General features: G+C 36.3%; 2 protein-coding genes and 1 pseudogene across 4 annotated transcripts; 1 reads left to right on the forward strand and 2 right to left on the reverse strand.

The window, feature by feature from the left end:
* Window positions 1-4,286: 4,286 nt before the first annotated feature.
* Window positions 4,287-11,445, reverse strand: LOC121213557 (pentatricopeptide repeat-containing protein At5g40410, mitochondrial-like; annotated as a pseudogene).
* An 882-nt stretch (window positions 11,446-12,327) lies between these two features.
* LOC107917983 (uncharacterized) lies at window positions 12,328-13,723 on the forward strand. 2 transcript variants are annotated; one of them, XM_041086243.1, is made up of 4 exons: window positions 12,328-12,615; window positions 12,755-12,837; window positions 12,917-13,191; window positions 13,288-13,723. In XM_041086243.1, exons 1-4 carry the CDS (start codon window positions 12,513-12,515, stop codon window positions 13,328-13,330), a joined length of 504 nt encoding a protein of 167 aa, XP_040942177.1. In that variant the 5' UTR covers window positions 12,328-12,512; the 3' UTR covers window positions 13,331-13,723. The 2 variants fall into 2 exon arrangements, with proteins under 2 accessions (XP_040942177.1, NP_001314074.1); NM_001327145.1 differs by having other exon boundaries at window positions 12,513-12,615; window positions 12,917-13,177; window positions 13,288-13,461.
* LOC107917379 (phospholipase D delta) lies at window positions 13,704-18,745 on the reverse strand. 2 transcript variants are annotated; one of them, XM_041087208.1, is made up of 10 exons: window positions 17,417-18,745; window positions 16,864-16,980; window positions 16,561-16,755; window positions 16,100-16,381; window positions 15,953-16,021; window positions 15,685-15,832; window positions 15,431-15,579; window positions 15,032-15,199; window positions 14,617-14,817; window positions 13,704-14,361 (listed from the first exon to the last, which is right to left on the reverse strand). In XM_041087208.1, the coding sequence occupies exons 1-10, from the start codon at window positions 18,329-18,331 to the stop codon at window positions 14,068-14,070; spliced, it is 2,538 nt and encodes an 845-aa protein (XP_040943142.1). In that variant the 5' UTR covers window positions 18,332-18,745; the 3' UTR covers window positions 13,704-14,067. The 2 variants fall into 2 exon arrangements, with proteins under 2 accessions (XP_040943142.1, XP_040943140.1); XM_041087206.1 differs by having other exon boundaries at window positions 16,561-16,779; window positions 17,417-18,718.
* Window positions 18,746-20,475: the final 1,730 nt, after the last annotated feature.

Here is a 20,475-nt window from a genome sequence, read left to right on the forward strand (position 1 = left end):
ATATTAAGATTTAGGGAAAAAATCCCTGTGTATCCGGCTTAGTCCCGATTCACTTCTAAGGAGTATATTGGGCCTCGAAGGCCCATCTAAGGAAAAATATGAGTGTTATATGATTGGTTCTTGATATGAATAACAAAGGTTGTGAAATGCCCGTAATTAATTCAAAAAGTCTGGTAATGCTTCGTAACCTTATTCCGGCGACGGATAAGGGTTAGGGGTGTTACAAAACTTCAATTTAATACGATAATATATCCTCGTAAGTATTAATAAAATAATATTTACTGACTTTATCATTGGAAAATAGAATTCTGAAACCATCGTTTTTGAAACCCCTGACTTTCGGGTCATTACAGGGGCATTCTTTAGAATATAATGAACATAAATTTTATCGCCACAATTAAGTTTGTTTACAAAGATTTAAATTGTAATGTCTTATACTATTTTTGAGAATCTATTGAAATTAATAAACGCTTCCTACAACATCTTTTGACTTAGAAAAGAGTATAAATAGATAAGAAGTATGTTCTATATGATTTTTTCCAGTTGTAAAATTTTTGTTAAGTAGTTAAGTATTATGGCTCCCTATATAAGGGTTCGATATATCTGGGTCGGGTATAGGGTGTTACATATTGAGCAACTTTTGGATGATAGATCTAAGAAGGCAAGATCAATATTGGTTGAATGAGCATGCAAGTAAGTGTAGTTTTTAGGTCGACAAGTTGAGTTAAACATATACCATAAAACTATCCGTAATGGTATTTCTAAGTCCCTGAAGTATATATGCAATTGTTTAGTCTGACAAGCCATAAGCAGTTTTACTAGGCGACGGAGTATCTAGTAGTACAAGAATGAAGTGTACCATCAAGCTATCAAAAAGCTCATTATCAAGGTCATCCCTGAGCATCCTAATCTCTTAGCTAGACTTGGAGCCACCAATGCAACATCAACCCTTATGCCTTTTTGACCTACTATCTTGATAGGTCTTCATTCCATTTGGTGAGGGATCCAATCGTGACAAAGTCTCTTAGTCATTGTTTGTGGTTTAGATTATGGAAATAACATTGATGAATCCATAATTTACACAGTTCTTCAGTCAAATGAGCCTAAACACATCTCAACGCCTACATCCCTTGCATCATTTATCTCCAATAGGGAAGCCAAGTGTACACTTCAAGTTCTTTTGACCGACGCTTGAAATGGATGACTGGTAGATGATGATGCACTAATCTAGAATCCACTTCCATGAAAACTAGCACAAAATCAACATCCACCAGGTTGTGGAATGCATCTTCAATCTCAACGGCACTTATGTATTTTTTTAGGGTTCAGTGATTAAAACTTTATGTAATTTATAACATTTATGTGAAATGATTTTTTTGTTATTTGTATTTGTGTATGCTTATCAATTTCCAAATTATTAATTTAGGATTTTTCATGATATTTGTGAGGTTAATAAAGAGAATACATTTTAGTCTTTTCGGCACTAGTATATATACATTTAAATTGTGAACATGTGGTCCAAAGTTAAATGCACATCACAATTTATATATACAGGGAAAATTATATCAATTGATCAAAAATTAATATCAATTTGATATATATTTGCATATTAGTAATATTGTAATTGAGTGATATTCTTTTTGAAACAAAGGGTCTGATGGTGGTTGGGCAAACTGGACTTAATGGAAGATGAAAATGGGGATGAATTGTCAAGCGGATTTTTTTTGACGTTTCTATCAGTATGGATGTGACATTATGACACAAATAAAAAATAAACGAATACCATCCATTCAACATATTCTATACCAATGTTGATAAAGAAGGAATCTACCAAGTTGGAGGATGTCCGATTAATAACACTTAAGTAAAATTATAAATGAATACCTAAATAATATAAAAATAATAATTAATTACAGAAAATGTATGAAAAATAGGCTAATTACGAAAATAGACATTTGCTACAGTGTTCTAATGGTGTAGTGTGACATATTAACGACACCAGACTTAAATGTGATGACCTAAAATATTCAAGGACTTAATATGTAAATTTACTATTTTAATTGGCAATTGAAAAAAAGGCTTTAAGGGCAAACTGCTTCATAAACTCCCTTGATTATTATTTTCTTTTATTTCCTTTTAACATAAAAAATAGGGAGACCTCTTAGCAATTAGTTCAAAAAGTTTTTTCTATCAAAAAGTATTTTTTATAAAAAAATTCAATTTTAACTAGAAATAAATTTTATTTGTTTTTTGAAAATAATTATAATTTTATTATCAATTTAATTTACGGACATGATATAAAATTATAATTATAAAAGCTTTAGAAATATTTTATTATTTATAAATTATAATTATTAGTTAAATTTATAGTTTCCAAATATAATGTGAGTGAAAGAAATACATAATTTGAACAAAAAAATTATTTTTTGAAAACTAAATGAAATTTATTTCTAGTTGGAATTGACTTTTTTTTACAATAATACATTTTGGTAAAAAAAAACATTTTTGGACTAATTGATAAGAGGCCTCTATATTTTTGGTGTTAAAGGAGAATAAAAGAAATAATAAACGAGAGGGGTTTATGAAGAAATTTAACTTTTTTGAATGTCCGGTGCAGCTACCAATTAAAACAGTAAATTTACATATCAGGTCCTTAAATGTTTTAGATCATCACATTTTAGTCTGGTGCTGCCAATATGTCAGGCGGGACTGTCAGAACATCGTAACAGATGCCTATTTTCGTAATTAATTATTTTGTATATTATTTGAGTAAGAATTTTTTCCTATTCTCTTCAAATGGTAAATGCAAAGAATCCAATAGTAAATCCTGAATCCAGAAAGAGTAAATCATGGATGATAAAGAAACCAAGATTTAGCAGACACCATGATTTTGTAAAGGGGTCTACAATTCTTTAATAATGTTGGGTTGTAATTATAATTAAATTCCGCTGCTGAATTTTATATATGTTGAGCATGAAAAACGAAGAGGTGAGATGTTGCTTATTTATATCTTCTCTGTAAAAACTCGTTATCTTAAACACTGGTGCTGTTTGATAAAAATATTTTTTACTTTCAATGCAGCGAATGAAGATATTAGGATTGTCTCTAAAACCAGGAGCCATCTCCAATTTCTTCTTTTTCTTTCTTTAAACTTGTTTAATGTTTGATTTATAAATATTAATTTATTGTTAAAATAGGAGGGCGTAAGTTCGAACATGATCTTCCTATTTAAAGATTTGAGAGTACGTATAAATAATTCTAGATTTTATATTAAAAAATTACTATACTTGTTTAATTCAACTTAATGGAATAAATTCAAATCATTTAACTTTTATAAGATTGAATTGGATACATCGGTATCAACTTTTGGGTGAATTGTTTGAAATTGGTAAAAAATAAAATCTGAGGAAAAAAAAAGGACACTAGTATATGATTTTTTAAAATTTTATGAAAATTTTAATTATTTATTTAATTATTTTTGAATTGACAGTTGAATCGATCAATTTATGACCAAATATTATAACCAGTTCGACTACCAATTTAATTTAATTTATGACATCTTTGAAATAAAAATTGTTTAATAGCCATGTAATTTAAAAAATGATTTTATAATTAGCTTTAATTTAAAAAAATTTAACAGTATTAACTGTTAAACTTGAATTTTAAAATCAAAAAAATTGAGAAATTAAATCCCACAAAATAAAAGTACATGTACTACAAGTTATGCGCTAGCAAACACCTAACTTCCTTGTTCTACTTCACAGTGGGTACATAACAACGAAAAATCAATCCATGCATCAAAGTTCTATCACGTTATATAATTTCAATCATTTCTAGCTGCAGCAACAAGAACAATGAAATTCAAACTTGCATGAATTCTCTTTGGAATTCTATGTTTCAGAACAATACCTTCAAAAGTGGGTGCCAGAAAAGCTGCCTACCACGAGCCACGGTTCATTGGGGGTGATGGCATAATGTCTTACTTTCATGGCAGGAAAGACAAGGAATTCCACTTGGTCTCTGATATGTCCATATCAATGCTCATTTTATTGGCAAGGGAGACCCGAAGGGAAGAGAAGAATGTTCCAACTTGTCTGCTTTTCTCATCAAGCAAAATCTACGACGCATGCTGTCTCTGTGTATTTAGTACAGTGGAGCTTGGAGCTGTACATGCGCTCCTCGTTATACTCTTCATAAACACCGAAAGTGGAGTTATTATAGTTCCGTCTTCAATGCAACAACTACAATTGCAACTAGTAGTTTATATGAAGTTACAAATCAGCCTATCAATCAAAGAATTCTTTACACATGACTCCTCTGTTTCCAATGTTACACCAGTAATTTCTACAAGAACATAATCCATGACAAGTGATGAAACCGCTTTGAATCTTGAATTATGATGGTACACTTCTCAATCAGTGCTATAGCCTTTACCATACTATGACAATTACCGCATATTCTAAGGTTTTTGTTATAATCAGTGGCAGTGAAGCAAAGCCCAAATGCCATAGCTAACTTTTCACTATGTTTTGATCATGTTCTCTTTAAGCTCCTCATCAACATCATGTAAAACAAACTCTGTTTCAGACATGAAATCGGCTTTCCTTATCTTTCCAATTAATTCTTTCAACTTCTTATATATCCCATCTGCCTCAGGGTGAGATTTATCACCCACAACAAAGCGATGGAATTTATTTCCATGCTCAATGAAACTACATCCAGCTGTTCTGCTGAGACCCATCTCTTTCATTGATGTCCTCACTTTTGAGGCATCTCTTCACATTCCAGCTGCAGAATATATATTCGACATCATGATGTAGTTTCTGGCATATGATGTATCTAGATAAAATAATCTTTCTGCAACTTCCTTTGCAAGTTCAGTATTACCATACATTCTGCAAGCACCAAGAGGAGCACCCCATACACCAGAATTTGGCTCTCTCGGCATGCACTTAATCACATCATATCCATCAGTGAGAAGTCTCGAGTTGCCAAGAAGGTCAACCATGCAAGAATAATGATCTAACTTTTGCTCTACCCCGTAAACTTCACACATAATCTTGAAGTAATGCTTCCCCTCGTTGACAAGCCCTGAATGACTACAAGCACTTAACAAGCGAGTGAAGGTAACATGATCAGGCTGTGCACTTCTCACCATAACTTTAAAGAGCTTTATTGCATCTTTTCCATAGCCATGCGTGTTAACATTATGATTAATGGCAGACAATTTTAATGGAAAACAATCCAAGTGGTGCAAGTTTAGCACCCTAAAGTTGACTTTGAAAAAGTGGCATGGGATAATTTTTTTTTGGTCCTTGAGATAATGGGCTATTTATTGTTTGGTCCTTAAACCTCAACTATAAATAGGCCTTCTCATTTCTCATTTCAATCATCCCAACCAATCTTTCTCTCTTAGTTTTCTCTCTTCTCCCATTTGAGAATTCTTAAGGAATTCTATTTGTTTGTAATACTTTGGAGATAGTAAAGTTATCATCTGGTGTTAGTGCCCGAGGACGTAGGTATAATTTACCGAACCTCGTTAAATCTCTTGTGTTCTTTCTTGTCCTATTTTTCCTTCAATATTTGAGGTTATAATAGTAGTATTTAATTGTGCTATTAAATTACTATAGAAGGGATATTCTGTCTAAGGAAAGACTTGGTATTTAAGAGATCCATGTGATCCACCTCTCTTCCCTGGGAATTGAACTTTGTGTGATTTTTTAGTACAATAATTTACACGCTTCCGACCCTATTGGAACAACAAGTGGTATCAGAGCCGAAGGTTAATCGTAGTATGCTCTGTGGTTGCAGTTTAAACTGATCTTCTATATCAGAAAAGATTTCCTTAGGTATATTGAAAGATTATGGAGAAAACGGTCGGTGTAGGAGCTTCAACATCGTCCATGTGGACAAGACCGATAATTGCAAATGCAAGATTGGCCGTGGAGATCTTTGATGGCACGGGCCATTTTGGTATGTGGCAAAGTGAGGTTTTAGATGCCCTTTTTCAGCAGGGTCTAGACATTGCCATTGATGAAGAGAAACCAGATGATGTACAGGAGAAAGATTGGAAGGCGATCAATCAGTTAACATGTGGCACAATTCGATCATGCCTTTCTCGAGAGTAGAGGTATGCTTTTTCAAAGGAGACTTCTGCAAATAAGTTGTGGGTGGCACTTGAAGAAAATTTTTTGAAGAAAAACAGTCAAAATAAGCTCCACTTGAAGAAAAGACTGTTTCGCTTCACATACGTCCCAAGTACCACAATGAATGATCACATCACCAAATTTAATCAGTTAGTCACTGATTTGCTGAATATGGATGAGACATTCAAAGATGAAGATTTGACTTTGATGCTGTTGGGGTCACTTCCTGAGGAGTTTGAGTTCCTAGAAACTACTCTACTTCATGGCAGGAGTGATATATCTCTGAGCGAAGTCTGTGCGGCCTTATACAGTTATGAACAGAAAAAGAAGGATAAAACAGAAAAACTCAATCAGAGATACAGAAGCTTTAGTAGTCCGAGGTCGTTCATACACTCGGAAAAAAAATCAAAAGGGGAGATCAAAGTCAAAGTCCAGACTCGGGAAAGATGAATGTGCCTTTTGTCATGAGAAATGCCACTGGAAGAAAAATTGTCCAAAGCTGAAGAATAAGGGAAAAGCTGCTGTAGATGCTTGTGTTGCTAAGCATGATACTAGTGACTCTGAACTATCACTGGTTGCATCATCATCGTCGTTCCATTCAGATGAGTGGATATTGGATTCGGGTTGTACCTATCATATGTCCCCTAACCGGGAGTGGTTCTCTGATTTAGTAGAACTAAATGGAGGAGTTGTTTATATGGGCAATGACAATGCCTGTAAAACTGTTGGGATAGGTTCAATCCAATTAAAGAATCAAGATGGATCAACCAGAGTTCTGACTGATGTTCGGTACGTGCCCAGTTTGAAGAAAAATCTCATCTCATTGGGAGTCTTGGAATCCAATGGTTCAGTTGTTACTATGAGAGATGGGATTTTGAAAGTGACATCTGGCGCACTTGTAATATTGAAGGGCATCAGGAAAAATAACTTGTATTACTACCAAGGTAGTACAGTTATTGGAGCAGTCGCTGCAGCTTCCGGCAACAAAGAATTGGACTCAATACAGTTGTGGCATATGAAGTTGGGACATGCCAGCGAAAAATCCTTGCAAATTCTGGCAAAGCAAGGATTGTTGAAAGGTGCAAAGGCTTGCAAATTAAAATTTTGCGAGCATTGTGTTCTGGGAAAGCAAAAGAGAGTGAAATTCGGCACTGCTATCCATAATACAAAAGGTATTTTAGAATATGTTCACTCAGATGTGTGGGGGCCTTCCAAGACACCTTCATTGGGAGGAAAACACTACTTTGTTACTTTTGTTGATGACTTTTCCAGAAGAGTTTGGGTGTATACCATGAGAACTAAGGATGAAGTGCTTAGAGTTTTTCTTAAATGGAAAACTATGATCGAAAACCAGACTGGCAAGAAAATCAAGCGGCTTAGGACGGACAATGGAGGGGAATATAAAAGTGATCCGTTCTTTGATGTGTGCCAAGAGTATGGTATTGTTCGACACTTCACAGTTAGGGATACACCACAGCAGAATGGATTGGCAGAGCGTATGAATCGAACATTGCTGAAGAAAGTTCGATGTATGTTGTCCAATGCTGGGTTGGGCAAGCAATTTTGGGCTGAGGCTGTGACATACGCTGGCCATATTGTTAATCGTTTGCCATCATCTGCATTAGAAAGAAAAACTCCTATGGAGGTATGGTCTGGAAAACCGGCTACAGATTATGATTCCTTACATGTGTTTGGATCCACTGCATATTACCATGTGAAGGAGTCAAAGTTAGATCCGAGGGCAAAGAAAGCTCTCTTTATGGGAATCACTTCTGGAGTGAAGGGATTTCGTCTTTGGTGCTTAAGCACAAAGAAAATGATCTGTAGCAGAGATGTTACCTTTGATGAATCTGCCACATTGAAAAATGTAGCAGATAAAGATATTCAGACGAGCAATACTCCACAGCAGGTGGAGTGTACTCCAAAATAGATGGAGTTTGAGCAGATGGGGATTTGCCCAGTTAATAAGTCTAATTCTCTAGCCACAATGGAGGAATTAGAGGTTGAAGAGGTTCTGACCCAAGAACCACTAAGTACACCAGAACCAGTTGCAGTTGCAAGGCCACGGAGAAAATTCGTAAACCTTCTCGATTTACTGATATGGTGGCCTACGCCCTTCCCGTTGTTGATGATATTCCTATCACTTATCAAGAAGCAATGCAAAGCTTAGAAAGTGATAAATGGAAAAGCGCCATGGATGAAGAAATGCAGTCTCTCCTGAAGAACAATACTTGGGAATTGGCGCAATTACCGAAAGGTAAAAGGGCAATAGGATGCAAGTGGGTATTCGCAAAGAAAGATGGATCTCCTAGCAAGAAGGATATTCGCTACAAAGCAAGATTGGTAGCTAAAGGCTACGCTCAGAATGAGGGAATTGACTACAATGATGTATTTTCCCCTGTTGTGAAGCATTCCTCCATTAGAATTTTGTCGGCCTTGGTAGCACAGTGGAATTTGGAACTAGCTCAACTTGATGTTAAGACGGCTTTCTTGCATGGTGAGTTAGAAGAGGAGATCTATATGACTCAGCCCGAAGGATACACAGATGCTGGTGGTAGAAATTGGGTTTGTAAGCTGAACAAATCGCTATATGGATTGAAGCAATCCCCGAGGCAGTGGTACAAGCGATTTGATAGCTTTATGAGAAGGCAGAAGTACACAAGAAGCAAATATGACAATTGTGTATATTTGCAGAAGCTGCATGACGGATCTTTCATTTATCTACTCTTGTATGTTGATGATATGTTAATCGCTTCGAAGAGCCAAAATGAGATAGATAAGCTGAAGGCTCAGTTGAATCAAGAGTTCGAGATGAAAGATCTAGGTGAGGCCAAGAAGATTCTCGGCATGGAGATAAGTAGAGATAGACCGAGAGGCAAGCTCTGTTTAAATCAGAAGCAATATCTGAAAAAGGTATTACAATGTTTTGGTGTAAATGAAAACACAAAACATGTAAGTACCCCACTTGCTTCTCATTTGAAACTTAGTGCTCAATTATCTCCGAAAACTGAAGAAGAAAGAGAATATATGGTAAAAGTCCCATATGCTAATGCAGTTGGGAGTTTGATGTATGCGATGGTGTGTACGAGGCCTGACATTTCACAAGCTGTTGGAGTTGTGAGCAGGTATATGCATGATCCTGGAAAAGGACATTGGCAAGCTGTGAAATGGATTCTACGGTATCTTCGAAAAACCGTAGATGTTGGTTTAATTTTTGAACAGGATGAAACACTTGGTTAGTTTGTAGTTGGATATGTTGATTCCGACTTTGCTGGTGATTTAGATAAACGTCGTTCAACTACGGGGTATCTGTTTACTCTTGCGAAAGCCCCAATGAGTTGGAAGTCTACCTTACAGTCTACAGTAGCTGTGTCTACTACAGAGGCAGAATATATGGCAGTTACAGAAGCTGTTAAGGAGGCTATTTGGCTTAATGGATTGTTGAAAGACTTAGGAGTTGTTCAAAGTCACATAAGTTTATATTGTGACAGTTAGAGCGCTATTCACTTAGCGAAAAATCAAGTCTATCATTCAAGAACCAAGCATATCGACGTAAGATATCACTTTGTGCGGGAAGTCTTTGAAAAAGGAAAAATTCTACTTCAGAAGATTCCAACAGCAGATAATCCTGCAGATATGATGACCAAGGTGGTAACAACAATCAAGTTTAATCATTGTTTGAACTTGATTAACATCCTGAGAATTTGAGCACCTTCAGGTGTATGGCGCTCGAGAGTGCATTTGGAAGCACTACAAAAGATAGCTTTATCAAATTTGGGGAGTTGAAGGAAGTGTGTGAAGATGTGATTATCCTAATCAAATCTTCAAAGTGGAGATTGTTAACATTATGATTAATGGCAGACAATTTTAATGGAAAACAATCCAAGTGGTGCAAGTTTAGCACCCTAAAGTTGACTTTGAAAAAGTGGCATGGGATAATTTTTTTTGGTCCTTGAGATAATGGGCTATTTATTGTTTGATCCTTAAACCTCAACTATAAATAGGCCTTCTCATTTCTCATTTCAATCATCCCAACCAATCTTTCTCTCTTAGTTTTCTCTCTTCTCCCATTTGAGAATTCTTAAGGAATTCTATTTGTTTGTAATACTTTGGAGATAGTAAAGTTATCATCTGGTGTTAGTGCCCGAGGACGTAGGTATAATTTACCGAACCTCGTTAAATCTCTTGTGTTCTTTCTTGTCCTATTTTTCTTTCAATATTTAAGGGTATAATAGTAGTATTTAATTGTGCTATTAAATTACTATAGAAGGGATATTCTGTCTAAGGAAAGACTTGGTATTTAAGAGATCCATGTGATCCACCTCTCTTCCCTGGGAATTGAACTTTGTGTGATTTTTTAGTACAATAATTTACACGCTTCCGACCCTATTGGAACAACAATGCGCACATGGCAGTCCATGCCACTTTATCTAAATAGATAATCTCTCCAAAAACTTTACTTGAAGCAGCTAAACACCCTAACTTCACATACAAGTTTAAAAGTGCAATTGCAATGGTCACATTAGCAATTAAACCAAACCTTGAAACAAAACCATGAATACTCCCAACTATATTTCTCACGCCCATGTTTCCACAAGCCTGAAGAACAGTCAACATGGTAGCTTGATCAAACACAACTCCAGCCCTTCTCATCATTATGAAAATTCCCATAATTTCCTCAAGCCCATTTTGAGCGTAAATTGCTATCATTGAATTCCCCGACACCAAATTCAGAAATGGAGTTGCTTCAAATAACGAACAAGCTTCACGTAAAAGTGCATTCAAGATTTTCACTTCATTTAGCCCAATTTCACTGTAAAGCCATTAATGCACTAGCCTTCACATAAAGCTCCCTTATTTGAGATAATAAATAAATAAATAAGTGACAAAATTTGGTGGCATATCTATTTAAAATCTCATTCTACAAAACGCACTCATGCATCTAGTTGTAAACCCACTTCGAGATAATCCCGAAATTAAAGAATTCCAGGAGACCGAATCTTGTTCGGGCTTTTCACCAGATAAATTCTGTGCATCTTCAGGAAATCCTGATTTTGCATACTTAGTCACCAACTGCTCGCCAATGAATCCGTGAGGTAATTCACATATTTGATAACTCAAGCATGAAAAGCCTGACAGTAGGAGACACGACAGCAAGAGTTTACAACAGCAATTAAAGCTGAGACAAGTGAGTCTAATTTTAAATGAGAGTGAAGTAGAAGAGACAAGGAATGGCATTACAAAGAGCTCCCGGTTTAAGAAAGAAAGAGAATGCTGAACAAAAACCCGTTTTTCTCATCTCCCAATTTTCAACTCCAAACCATAAGTTTAAAAAGACATGTTTCTTTCGTCCCAAGAATCAAGGTTGAATGGCGCCAAAGTGATGATAGTTCAGCGAAGTTATGCAATTCCAACGAAAGTTCAATTCTAGTTTTACCCCTTATCCTATCCTAGATTTAATCTATCTACCTCAAGCAAACGGCTCTATTAGTATATCATCCTTGTACTCTTAGACTATTGATATATAACTCCTACTCCAAACACTAGCAGTTACATTCTACTATTTTTAAAATCCTACGTGGCAAATGTATAACCATTATAATGTCTTGTTATTTTCATATAATCCTGACAAAAAAGTCATGACGATTATCGTTTAAATTTGGATTAAGTTCGATAAAGTATAAGACTAAAAAAATGATCAAATTGGAGAACAAAAACTCAATCTACAACTTATGCATGGTATAAGACTAATAACAAAATTTTACTTCATGGATTTAACAATAACCATTTGCATCAGGATTGAAATTTCAAAATATGAAAGTATAGGGACTAAAAATAATCAAATTAGGACAAATAGACTAAATTCGCAACATACACATAGCATAATAGAAAAGTTTGAGCAAATAAAAACTGTTTAGGGTTGATGTGCTATTTGGTACCTGAGCAAACAAAAAACTCAAGTATCAAATTGAAACAATTCAAATGTCAAATTGAAGATCGAAGCCAAACTCAGGTACCGAATTGAATATTAAAATCAATCTCAGGTACCAAACTGTATATTAACCTAACTATCTATAAACAGCAGAAAAGCTTTGAGAAAGGGCCAGACCGCAAGTCATGTTGGGTTGGATTTCGAGTATGCTTGTCTCCGATTCGCTGGTTCTAATGGGCTGTTTGTTCACTAAATTCCGTAAAATAAATGAATGGTTTTAAGCTACTCCGTAACGTGTCTCGAAGGCAATGGCCTTCAAACTTCTGACCCTGAATTTGTGTGTTGAAGATCAAACGAAATCGTGAAAGAGCCATTCTTTCAAGCTCCTTTTTTTGGTCTCCATCGACCACACAGTTTAACTCACCGCCTCGCCCATGGAAGCTCTCAGCTCTCAACCCCTCGCCCTTCTCTCCATCTTCTCTCCTAAACCAAAAGATTTCCCGGCTAGAATCATCCGCTTTCCCACCCATTCCAAAAGTACTTAATATCATCCTTTAATTTCAATCTTTCTTTTTTCTTTTTCTTTTTGTTTATGTCTTCCCTTGGCTGTAATAATCGTTTTAACTCCAATATTTTCCTCTTTCTCTCTCTTTTTTTTTCTGTTTTTAATTATCAGAGGACGGTAACGATTCCGATATCCAATATGATCCTAACAACACAAGCATCGTTCCTCTTGTCGGCAATCAAACTTTCTCCCAGGTAAAAACAAATAAAGCTAGTTTTTTTTTTCCAAGGACAAAATAGTGAATCGGGTTTTGCTTTGTGGATTTCAATTTAGGATGCAGCGATGGGATTGGTTCTAAGCGCGGCGTCTGTAAGAGGATGGACAACAGGATCGGGCATGGAGGGTCCATCTGTACCCGCCCGAACCGATGATGACCAATCTAATACGGAGCAAGTTTCCACCTTTCCATGGTCTCTCTTCACCAAGTCGCCACGTCGACGGATGCGTGTGGCCTTCACTTGCAATGTTTGCGGTCAACGAACCACTCGAGCCATCAATCCTCATGCGTACACCGATGGCACCGTATTTGTTCAGGTAACTTGTCTAAAGTAAGAGAATCGAATTTCAGTATCAAGGTGGAGTCTTTTATTTGAGTATTCTGAATTCTGGGTTTGGAAGTGATTTGGTGATGGGGATGAATGCAGTGTTGTGGATGCAATGTTTTCCACAAGCTGGTGGATAATTTGAATCTGTTCCATGGTATGAAATGCTATGTCAACCCCAGCTTCAATTATAAAAGGGATGGCCAATGGGATGTTGGATTCAAGTTGTTCGATGAAGAAGACGATGGTGACGGCAATGTGTTTGATGGCTCATAAAGCGTACATTTCTTTGCTCATACTGGGAAACTGATTTCGGTCATGTTTGTATATAGCTTTGCCCTTTGCCTTTGTTGGTGAAGTTAATTACTTTAGACACTTTGTATTTCCAGGGTAGTTGTAAAAAAATAAAAAACAAAATGCTCTTTAGCGTGAAAACACTAGTAACTCAGTGTGTAAAATTTCCTCAAGGCTGTTTTGCCCGTATGACGGTGCTAAACTGCTAATTGACTGTTAATATATTGATATTCAATTGCGTGGATATCCTCTTATTATGTTCCCTTTCTCTGATGGATATGTGCTACATCAAAATTAGTTAGATTTTGGTGATTGCAATGCCTAAGGTTTCACATTAAACCGACCATGTACATGAAATTCAACCCAGTCCTCTGTTAACACAAGGATGCTTCTGCAATCTACAGTCTATATAGGAAGAGCTAGACTTTCCCCGCCCTGTTCGCCTTCCTGTTTTTGAATTGAACCCACAATCGTTTATCTGCACAATATATATATGTAGGATGAACCAGGCCTACCCCCACCTTGTTTCCCGTTCTTCGGTGTTGAACTGAACCCATACAAGGATATGAACATGGAAAACATTGGAACCTATGTGGTAAGAGAACGAGGAAGTGTTGTTCGAGTTCCAAGTATCTTGCCACCGACATCCGGGAAGGCCTCTTGTCCAGGCAAGTGGCTTACTTTACCATTGCTATCTACCTCAATGGGGTATTTGAGTAGGTGTCCCTGTAATTGCGTAAATGCCTCGCTCGTGTAGCTTTTCCAGTTTTCTTCAGCAATATTGTTCACAGCCTTAACGCAATCTAAACTTTCAGGTTCTTTAAACAAATCATCCACCTTTTCCATGTGTTCAGCCCACAGTGACATTCTATATCCATAAATCTGCATCATCATCCATCAATCAGATCAAACATCACTTCTCCAATAGACAGATTTATAATTGCATCCAAACACGAGATTGTGTTTATGATGTTCACATTTGTGGATTAAATTCTATCATCTAGGTATAAACTAAAACAAGGTCCTTCAGGTGTCAAAAATGAAAGAAAAAGAAAACAAAGATCATTCTATTTGTCAGCAATTTTAGGTCTTGGGCATCAGAGAAAAAACTGAGATGGCAAGGATGAAAATTCAAACCTGACCGTGTGGATGTCTTTTCCTCTCACCCCATGTGTAATAGGGTTGGTATGCACCCACTGCTATCTCAGTGTCCCTTGATCCAGCCAAAGATCGTTCATTAATATTGGCAGACCCCAATATCATATACTCGTCATCTACTATCATTCCCTTTGCATGTACATAAACCATAAACCGTTGGAACTTTTGTGAAGCTGAAACCTGAAAATAGTGATTTACCTTCACATCTCCATAAAAAACCTCAATTCAAATCATGTTGTAAAAGTCAATTCAAGTGTCCCCTTAAAGCTGATAACAAAAGTAAACTTGTCCGAGTTCTGGCTTGGGACCAAACAGAGCCAACACAATCAAGTTCTAACAAGCAATCAACCAAGTATATAAACAAATGACAAAGGTAGTGTCACTGTTTGGTTACCGTTTCACTATGGTTACATTGGGATGAACTTGGCCCAGAACTTTTGGGAACTTCTTCCCTATTACCAAGGCAGTAGAAATTTAGGTAGTCTTGTGGATGAGAATTCTCGATACCCATGGATTTCAATTCTTGTGCTACGACTCCGTACATCATTTGAATTGTCTGTGCCTGAAAAAAAAAAGAAAAGAAAACTAAACTAAGCAATAAAATAATGAAATATTAAGCAGTGACTAGAAATAATGATGAATAATCTGTTAGTGTCAATGAGTTTGATTTTACACTCTTCTTCTCCGATTCTAGGTTACATAACTACTAGTGTAAAGCACAATCACTGTTTCATTCTAGTAATAAACAGTTCAGAAAGGGGAAAAAAAAGAAGAGAAACTAAAATCAGATTACCTGCCAACAGAGTATCTCTTGCACGGAGGCTGAAGTAGGGTCACCCTCAGGCCACATTGGTATAACAATATAAACCGCAAATCTTTCTTTTGCCCTTATCTTGCTAGTAATCTTCAAGGCTAATTCCATAGGAATTAAATTCTGAGCACCTAACAATAGGCCCCAAAAAGAAAAAGATGTCTCAGCTCTCGGCAACAGAAAGCAACACCTTTTCACAATAAAGCAGTAAAGAATAGATAGAATGTTTCCTAAACCTGAGTCTTTGTAAGATGGCCAACCATATGACGATCCAATGAAATATTGGTTCTCAATATATATGAAGTGCTGAGCAGCTCTAATTGCCTGCACATATGCTGTCTGAATGCTCTTGTCTATCACCAGATTTTTTGCACAAACAAGATTCTGCAGTAAGATAAAGTAAGACTTAAGTGAAAACGAAGTACAGTGAGTTAAAAGATTAATATTGTTTTACTGTGGTTTAATCATAAAGAGAGTAAAGACAAAGGAAATAGAAATAAAAACCCGGGATTCTGCTTCAAACACATTCTTCGGGAACCCTTTCACAGATCCTGAATCTATAGAGCGGAAAACCTGCCAATTCAAAGAACCCCTTAGCAAAAGGTTAAATCAAACTTACGCACTTTGCTTCAAGAGGCATGTGGTACTTACCTGAGTATGCCAGTTCTCTGGATCTTCTTCCTTGGAAACCCATAATGAAGGATCATCATTTGCAATTTTTGCGGAAGGGCTTAGTATCCAAGAAATCCGTTCTAACTTTATTAAAGAATCATCATGCCACCTAGAAACCCTTTTGAATTTAAGTCCAAACTCCGACCATTTTGTAGCTTTCCTCCAGCGCTGCTCAAAATTGGTAAGAATATCATAAGCAGCTGGCCCTTCAACCTTACAATGTAAATCATGCCATGGTTGCCTTGGGCCCTTGGTTCCTGCCTAACAATTACAAAATATTTAAACCGGTAAGAGCAATGACCTAAAAATTCTTGATGCTAATTGAAGGTTATATGGCTAATTAGAAGCATATCCAAATTCAATTTAGCAGATTAAATCAAATACTCGTACAAAAGATATACTCACATTAAATCAAATACTCGTACAAAAGAAATACTCACAGAAAATGTGGGGTTGTGATAATCATTTTGAAATACAGTATCAAGATCCCGAAACAGTCTATGTTCAGGTGTATCATAGCGACCATCACAAAGGTCCAGACCTCCAACAAAAGCAGTGATCTTTCTATTGTTTCCAGATGCTTGAGAATCCACAATCACACATTTCTGATGGTGTGTAAATAGGGTTCCAACAACCTGGATTACATGCCACACCACATCCTTAGCATTGCCAATTCACTACGGTCAGCAGCAGATTTGATGGAAAAATGTGCAATATGAATAACTAGAGTGTATAAAGCATGCCTGTTGTTTGAAAATGCTAAGTTTACTGCTGGCATAACGGGGCGACAATACACATGAAACCGATGAGTGCTTGAAAAACTTCCGGGTTTCTTCATCATGAGTTTGCATCACTCCTGCCTGAATTTAAACACTTTCAAAGTTAAAAAAATTTGAACACCTAGCATAAACTACAATATAGCCTGGTCCCCAAAAGGAATCTCCATTAATATTAAACTAAAACGTCACTTTCTCAAGCTGTTGCATTGATTTTATTAGAAGCAGCCCGGCAACGTCAGGAAAAACAAAAGGCTAGCACTTTGAACAAAAGCCAAAAACATCATTGACTAGTTTTCTTCTTTAGACTGAACTGAAGTACAAGACTTTGAAACAGAAACTTTACAGAGCCTAATGCAGAATCTAGAAACAAAGAAATCTTAAAATTCCCACTAGAAAAACGATGACTTTGCAAAAGCTAACATCAGTAAAGACCAAAGACGAGAAAAATAGTTGAAAAATTGAACAACGAATAAAAGATTATAAGTTTGCCAAGGATATCTCAAAAGAAAACCCGTACCGTGTTAATGAAAAACTTGCTATGGGAAGTCTTGTCATCCCAGACTAACAGCAAAACTCTAACCCCTTCTTCCGACTTGTACTTCAGCAAATCCCCTAAACTCAAATTCCCACTGTTTGGCAATGGCCGTGTCGGCTCTCTTACGAGCTTCACCTGCGAAAAAATCGACCATCCGGCTATGTAAACCAAATGATGCGCTTCTAAAATTGCGTGACAGATATCTTCCCAACACGACTCGTGCTTAAACACGGTTCCATTCTCCAATTCAATCTCCGGCACCATCGATTCCTGGATGTGCGCGTCTTGGTATAAAGTAACAGAACCCCCGTGCCGAACAGGGAAATAACAGTTTCTTATTCCGAATTCCGTTGGGTTTGCCGCCATCCCATATCTGTATGAAGGCATTTCCTCGCATTTGATGAATCTCATTTCCAGGTGAACTGCGCAGTCAGGTTTAGGCGGTTTTCCATAAGAACCAATTATAGGGAACCAACCGCTAATGGTTTCACCGGAGAGAACCTTAACCGCAGGCACCGTTGCGACTCCGATTAAATCAGCGCCGAACAAGTCATTATCCTTAACGTGAAACTCGATTTGAGATGTGGGGTGGGCGAGGGCTAGTTTGAAGCGCTCGTTCCAAATCGGGTTTTGGGAATTCGAAATCACGCGCGTGCGCGCCACCGTAGCACCGGCTAGGCAAACCGTTACGTAAGGGTCGCTGGTGATGATATTATGGTGGCGGTGGTTCTTCTTCTTTCCTCTAGTACACGGGGCTTTGCACACGTCGAACACCGTGAAACATCGACGGAGACGCTCCGCCATTAAATCCATGTTTGGCAAACATCGAGCTTCGGTGATTTTCAAATCAAGGTCGCCATGCAAAAATACAACAGGATCCGAAACATCTTCCCCCATTGAATCAAATCGAGAAATAAAGAAAAATTATTCAAAGACGGTCAATGAGAAAAATGAAGATGATAAATAGCAATGTAAAAGGTAGGCAAGGTAGGTTACAGCAGCTTGAAAATAAAATTGTTTTTGTTTTTAGTAATTAATTAGTGTTCATATTGGTGTTGGCAATAACCGGAGAACAACAAAGTCACTGCCGTGTAGGGACGTTGTTTCCGAAACAGCAGAATACCTGTTTGTTTTCTCCGACTAAAGCCAACGGCCAAAACCGAAGGCTGTAACAGGGAGCCGAATTCCAGAAGATTACGGGTTTGTTTCTTTTTGGCTAACGTGGTTCTGTTTCTTATTTATGCTGGGAAAAAAGGTAGTGTTTTAAGATACACGTGACAGTTATTTACGCCTGGATTTTCCGTTGTTTAAGCACACCATTTTGACCTCATTTCATAGCCATTCCTCGTCTTAAAACAAAACATGATTCAATGGAAGGCTAAAAGGGGAAAGTTGAGGATGGGGCTGGAACGCTGCGTAGTTGGCAGTCACGTGATGGCAGACGTTTCTCAAGGTCCCATGCCAAAATTATTTGATTCCGCAATCGAGATCTAAGAGTTTTCTAAACCAAATTTTATATCTAATTTAATTAGTTTATTTATTAAAATCATAAGCTGCGCGTGGCTGTTTTCCACCTTCATTCTATCCATTTCAAACATCATTCATACCTCTCAATCTTTTCATCTTTCACCAATTCTATATAAGCAAATATAGCTCAGAACCAATATGTTGAAACCAAGATGTTCTAACACTCTTTCAACCATTATCGTTTATGCACTTCGATTTTCTTATATTTGTAGACTCTAATTTAGTACACTCTAATTAACAATTACAAATGAACCTACCTAATCACATGCACCGTAATAATTTTTCTTATCTCTTTTTCTTTGAAAATACGACACTCTCATCACCATATTCACACTCTGTGAACCCAATAATATTCTCACAAGAACATATCAAGTGCCTACATTCATTTAGACAAGTCTCTTAAATGTATCGACTTTATTCTGAGACTTGTTTACAATGAAGATCTAATTCAATCCCACTAATACAACAATACCATAAGAATAATGGATTAAAATAATAACACATAATGTAGATATGAACTCTTGACAACTCATCCAACAAAATCACGATCCAATTCAAAATCCATGATTCAAAAGTTGCACTAGTAATTTTGAATCAATTCAATCACCTATATACTATTTCCCAAGCAATATGATCTTCCATAATGGCTAAATATCAATTATACGATCAATATAATCCAATTAAACAATTCAATAAATTGTCAACACCCTAAATATGAAAACTGTCGTCTACTGATTTGATAGGCAAGGGAGTGAATACTCTCTCTAACACCAAATTGTTAGTTTCATATTTTTCAACAAATAATTTACGTGTTATAAAAATCTAAAAGTGTTATAATATACTTATTTATAAATAAAAAAAAAAGTATGGCAAAAAAATATGAACATAATTTATTTACATGTCCATGCTATATGTTATCGAAATATGCTTATTTATAAAAACGTGTTACAAAAATTTGACTGGTGAATACTTTAATTTGAGGTATTCAAAATTTCCAAATATTGTTGAGAGGATATTTGTTGTTTTAATTTTTTTTCACATTAACAATATCAACTCAGTATAATATAAAAAAGAAACAAAATTGAATCATACTAACATATTGCAGTTTTTATTACCTCATTTGTAGGTGAAATTGGGATGGTCTATTGTATGCATGAAAGAGAGAGATCATGATAATTTTTAATGACACGAATACACATTTAAATTTAGATAATGATGAACTCTATCAATGACAAATAGACGATGATGATAATAAACAGTGATGTTGTAGATGTTAAATGTTAAAAAGGAGAACTAAGAAAATAATATAAAATGCTAGAGAAATTATATAAAATTGCATATGCTGTTTTAGCGATTGTATTATCAATTACTTTCTTGGACTAACATATTACATATGATGATTTGATTTTAATTTTTGTTACTCCTTTAAAATTTCTTTCACATGATATTACGATGTAATTACACTTTCATCCAATTACTTTGTGCTGTCCAGGTTTGAAGAGAGACAAAATTAG

Source organism: Gossypium hirsutum, chromosome D01 (genome assembly GCF_007990345.1).
Source record: "Gossypium hirsutum isolate 1008001.06 chromosome D01, Gossypium_hirsutum_v2.1, whole genome shotgun sequence".
In the NCBI taxonomy this organism is placed as follows: Eukaryota; Viridiplantae; Streptophyta; class Magnoliopsida; order Malvales; family Malvaceae; genus Gossypium; species Gossypium hirsutum.